General features: G+C 46.0%; 1 protein-coding gene across 1 annotated transcript in view; it reads right to left on the reverse strand.

Annotated features, from left to right (window-relative positions):
* Nucleotides 1–867: 867 nt before the first annotated feature.
* hlfb (HLF transcription factor, PAR bZIP family member b) overlaps nt 868–5,190 on the reverse strand; it is a 15,387-nt gene continuing 11,064 nt past the window's right edge. Inside the window, exon 4 of the mRNA XM_063188855.1 lies at nt 868–2,486. Within this exon, the coding sequence (XP_063044925.1) occupies nt 2,253–2,486 (234 nt within the window). The 3' untranslated portion in view covers nt 868–2,252. The remainder of the gene's footprint in view (nt 2,487–5,190) is intronic.

The following is a 5,190-nucleotide window of genomic DNA, read 5'->3' on the forward strand; positions in this document are numbered from 1 at the left end:
CACACAATACGAACACAAAACCATCATTCACAGTGAGAGATGGGGGGGGGGGGGAATAAGAGGACTCAAGAACAAGACACACACACACACACACACACACACACACACACACACACACACACACACACACACACACACACACACACACACACACACACACACACACACACACACACACACACACACACACACACACACAAACAGAAATACTAGTCATCTCACTAGTCATATTAGGAAAATACTGTACATAAGAAGAGCAACTTTGTATAAACATTACAATTATATAATTATGATCATAACATTGCAATTATAATTGTGATCACAACATTGCAATTATTTCATTTTAACAACAAGAGGTCCTTGGAGTTCATTTGGTCTGAAGAGTAGAGGTGATTCTAGTGTCAGTTGGGGCCCCAAGCCAACATTCAAAAGAAAGAATGAACATTCACAACAAATCACCACTACTCCAGTTTAAAGTCTTAGCTGTTATTCACCATCTATAGGCTTGGGGGCCCCAAGCGGCTGCCTGCCTGCCTAGCCTGCTAACAAGATAGGGCCCCAAGCGGCTGCCTGCCTGCCTAGCCTGCTAACAAGATAGGGCCCCAAGCCGCTGCCTGCCTAGCCTGGTGACTAGATGGGAGGCAGGGGACGTGCATGTGCATGTGTGTGTTTACATCTTTTACATTCATTCATATCATACACCACCAACAGGAGGTGTGGCATTTGCTGGTGCATCAGGAACCACAGCTAAACACACACACACACACACACACACACACACACACACACACACACACACACACACACACACACACACACACACACACACACACACACACACACACACACACACACACACACGACCACTAGTACATCAAAAAACGAAAAAATAAAACACTTCATATAAAACCAAAAAGGCAGGCAGGGCGAGGAGTAGAGAGAGGTCGGTAGTGTAGCGTATCGTTCATAGTCATCATCACTATTATCATTATTATTATCATGATGCAATTCAGGCCTTCAGACAAACAAACAGTCAGACAACAAACACACAACTAGCATGAGTCAGACTGTATGACAGTGTCATTATAAACCTAATCATAAACAGATATTTGAAAGGTTCATTTACAATTTATAAATTGCACATTTGTAAAATATTTACCAAGTATCAATAAGTGATGTACTTAGTGTTTAAAAAGCTTTTACATATGTATTGTCTTAAAGGTACACTGCAGGAAATGGTCAAAAAAGGTACTGCAACTATGCTGCTCATTGAAATAAACAAATATTTCCTAGTATGGTCCAAGTAGAGTCATTTTCGCACCTAAAAATGGCTATTTTTGGTAATTCAAAATGGCGGACCATGGAAAAGATTCCCCTTTTCATGTATGAAAAGTGCAATTTTTCCAATCATAATGAATACTTACAATTTGATGGTGGTGGTAAGTATTCATGAAAAATGTAACATACGTGAATGGGCAGCATGAATTCTGGGAATAAACAACAAAAAAATCTCACACAGTGTCCCTTTAAAGTGTAACTGTGATGTCTTGAAATGCGTAAAAGGCATAAGGACAGTCTCATTGGCATCATGGAAACACCATTGTGACACCTCCACAGGCAGACAGGGAGGCAGACAGATAGGCAGGAAGGCAGACAGACAGGCAGATAGACAAACAGGAAGGCAGACAGACAGGCAGACAGACAGACAGACAGATAGTTCAGGAGCCAGACAGACAACACAGTAGAGTTCCGACAGACAGACAGACAGTTCAGTTTAGGATCCACATGATCATGTCCTATGGCATCAGACAGACAGTACACGTCAGACAGACAGAAAGAGCCAGAGAGACAGTAGAGTACAGTACACTTGAGGAGCCGTGACCCTTGACCTCTACAAAGGATCTGACTTGACCCTGATTGACCTGCACGCTGCATTGGGTCTGACCTCGCTTGAATGTGTGTGTGTCTGTGTGTGTATGATCAAGAGGTTATAGTTCCTGAGAACAGGAGTGTGTGTGTGTGGTGTGTGTATGTTCTCTCATTAGAACAACGTGTGTGTGCTGCTGCTGCTGACAACATGTGATGGCGTTGCGATGGCTTGTGTGTGTGCGTGTGGGTGTGGGTGTGTGTGTGTGCTACTGGTAAGGAGCGATGATGTTATGGCAGTGTGTGTGTGTGTGTTTGTATGTCCTCATCAATGTGTGTGTATGCGTGTGTGTGCGTGTGTTTGCGTGTGAGTGTGTGCATCCTCATCAGAGCGACGTGTGTGTGTGCGAATGTGTATGTTGCTGCTGGTAGCGTGTGATGACGTTATGGCAGCGTGTCACTTCCTTTCTGAGCTGGGCCACTTCCTGCCTGAGGGCGGAGTTCTCCTTCTCCAGGAAGGAGGCGCGGATGGCAATCTGGTTCTCCTTCAGGCGCCGCGCGTCACGCGAACGCTTAGCCGCCATGTTGTTCTTACGCCGACGCGCCCAGTACCTCTCATCCTGATGGAGAGAGAGAGAGGGGAGGAGGAGAGAGAGAGAGAGAGAGAGAGAGAGAGAGAGATAGAGAAAGATAGAGAGAGATTATTAAAACCTGGTACATATAGTCAAACAGAACGCTTAGCCGCCATGTTGCTCTTACGGCGACGCGCCCAGTATCTCTCATCATGATGGAGAGAGAGAGAGAGAGAGAGAGAGAGAGAGAGAGAGAGAGAGGGGTGATAAGAGAAGGAAAGAAGAGATGGGTGGGAGAGAGAGGGAGAGAGGGAGACAGAGAGAAAGAGAGCGAGAGAGAGAGAGAGAGACAGACAGAGAGAGACAGAAAAAAAGAGAGAGACAGAGGGCAGGATAAGAGGAGGAAAGAAGAGATGGGTGGGAGAGAGAAAGAGAGAAAGGAAGAGATTAAAGGAAACAGAAGTGGAATTAGAGAGTGACATGGAGGGACAGAACAATAAAGAAACAATAGAAAGAGAGAAGATACAAAGAAGGTGGAAGAAAAACAGGAAAGAGGAGATGGAGGAGGAGAGAGAGAGAAGGGGCTGAATAGAGGAGGAGGAGGAGAGAGAGAGAAGGGGCTGAATAGAGGAGGAGGAGGAGAGAGAGAGAAGGGGCTGAATAGAGGAGGAGGAGGACGAGGAGGAGAGAGAAGGGGTTGAATAGAGGAGGAGGAGGAGGAGGAGGAGAAGGAGGAGGAGAGAGAAGGGGTTGAATAGGGGAGGAGGAGGAGGAGGATGAGGAGGAGAGAGAAGGGGTTGAATAGAGGAGGAGGAGGAGGAGGAGGAGAGAGAAGGGGTTGAATAGAGGAGGAGGAGGAGGAGGAGAAGAGAGAAGGGGTTGAATAGAGGAGGAGAGAGAAGGGGTTGAATAGAGGAGGAGGAGGAGAGATAATGAGTAAAGAGAGAAAAGAGGAATATAGAGATAAAACGAGAGATAGGGAGACAGAGAGTGCGTGTATGAGTTACATAACAGCACTCTAACACCACTGCAGTCCCGCTACACTACTAAATATACACTGTACTCATACAACATACACACACACACCAAACCGTCGCACACACAAACACAAACATGCGGCAGTCCCACTAGACTTAACCAAATATACTCTACACGACACACACATCAAACATACCACACACACACATGCGTGCGCGCGCACACAGACACAGACACAGACACAGACACACACACACACACACACACAATTTACTAAATATACTCTACATTGGTCCACAAGTCATACCACACACACACAAACACATGCCTTGTCTTCTAAGTGTATAAGAGGACAGGAGAAGAGAGGAAGAGGAGAGGAGAGAAGGGGAAGAGGAGAGGAAGAGTGGAGGAACGAAAGTGAGAAGAGAATAGACGAGAAGAGAAGAGAAGCGAACAGAGAAGAGAAGAGAAGAGAAGAGAAGAGAAGAGAAGAGAAGAGAAGAGAAGAGAAGAGAAGAGAAGAGAAGAGAAGAGAAGATCACAATCAGCATTGTGTTGTACTTTGTTTGTGTTTGAGTGATGAGGACCAATCATGTTTGAGTGATGCGTGACTGATGAATGCTGATGGCCAATCATGTTTTTGTGATGTGTGTGTTGAGGCTGCTGACGAATCACGTGTTAGTGATGAGGCTGCTGACTAGGGGAGGGCGATATGTAAGGGTTAACGTTCGGCGAGAAGGTCGCTACCGTGGAATAGCAGCACGACAGAGAGAATCTTTAGACCCCGACGCGGAGCGGAGGGGTCTTGTTCTCTCTGAAGTGCTGCTATTCCACAAAGCGACCGACTCGCCGAAAGTTAACCCGCTTATTATATGGATATACTTAAATGATTCACACATGGCGGGGACATTTCTTTAGACCTATTTAATGTTAAGATTGTTGCTGCGCAAAACAAAACAGTGCCGTTGTGGAACACCACTAGGCAAAAGCTAGGTAGCCAGGACAACAGGTGTTGTCTATCACAGCAGCTGATTAGAGTGACAAAAGACCGGACCCCCTGCAGAGTGATATGAAACATTCGCTTTAGCCACTGACTTGTATACAAGCCAGTGGCTTTAGCAGTGAACGTCTTGTTGCCATTGACAGCGGTAGCCAGGACAACGGGTGCTGTCTATCACAGCAGCTGATTAGAGTCTTGTTGAAAAGTCGCTTTAGCAGTGAAAAGTCTTGTTGCCATTGACAGCGGTCTGTTATAGACCAACCCGTCCGTTATCGAAAAATAACAGACGTCCGAACGTTGGGGAGCCCCGTTGAAATGAATGGAGCATTCGACAGATGACGTCACAACCATATAATAAGTAAGGGTTAACGTTCGGCGAGAAGGTCGCTACCGTGGAATAGCAGCACGACAGAGAGAATCTTTAGACCCCGACGCGGAGCGGAGGGGTCTTGTTCTCTCTGAAGTGCTGCTATTCCACAAAGCGACCGACTCGCCGAAAGTTAACCCGCTTATTATATGGATATACTTAAATGACTCACACATGGCGGGGACATTTCTTTAGGCCTATTTAATGTTAAGATTGTTGCTGCGCAAAACAAAACAGTGCCGTTGTGGAACACCGCTAGGCAACAGCTAGGTAGCCAGGACAACAGGTGTTGTCTATCACAGCAGCTGATTAGAGTCTTGTTGAAAAGTCGCTTTAGCAGTGAAAAGTCTTGTTGCCATTGACAGCGGTCTGTTATAGACCAACCCGTCCGTTATCGAAAAATAACA

The sequence above is a fragment of the Engraulis encrasicolus genome, chromosome 2 (assembly GCF_034702125.1).
Source record: "Engraulis encrasicolus isolate BLACKSEA-1 chromosome 2, IST_EnEncr_1.0, whole genome shotgun sequence".
Classification (NCBI taxonomy): domain Eukaryota; kingdom Metazoa; phylum Chordata; class Actinopteri; order Clupeiformes; family Engraulidae; genus Engraulis; species Engraulis encrasicolus.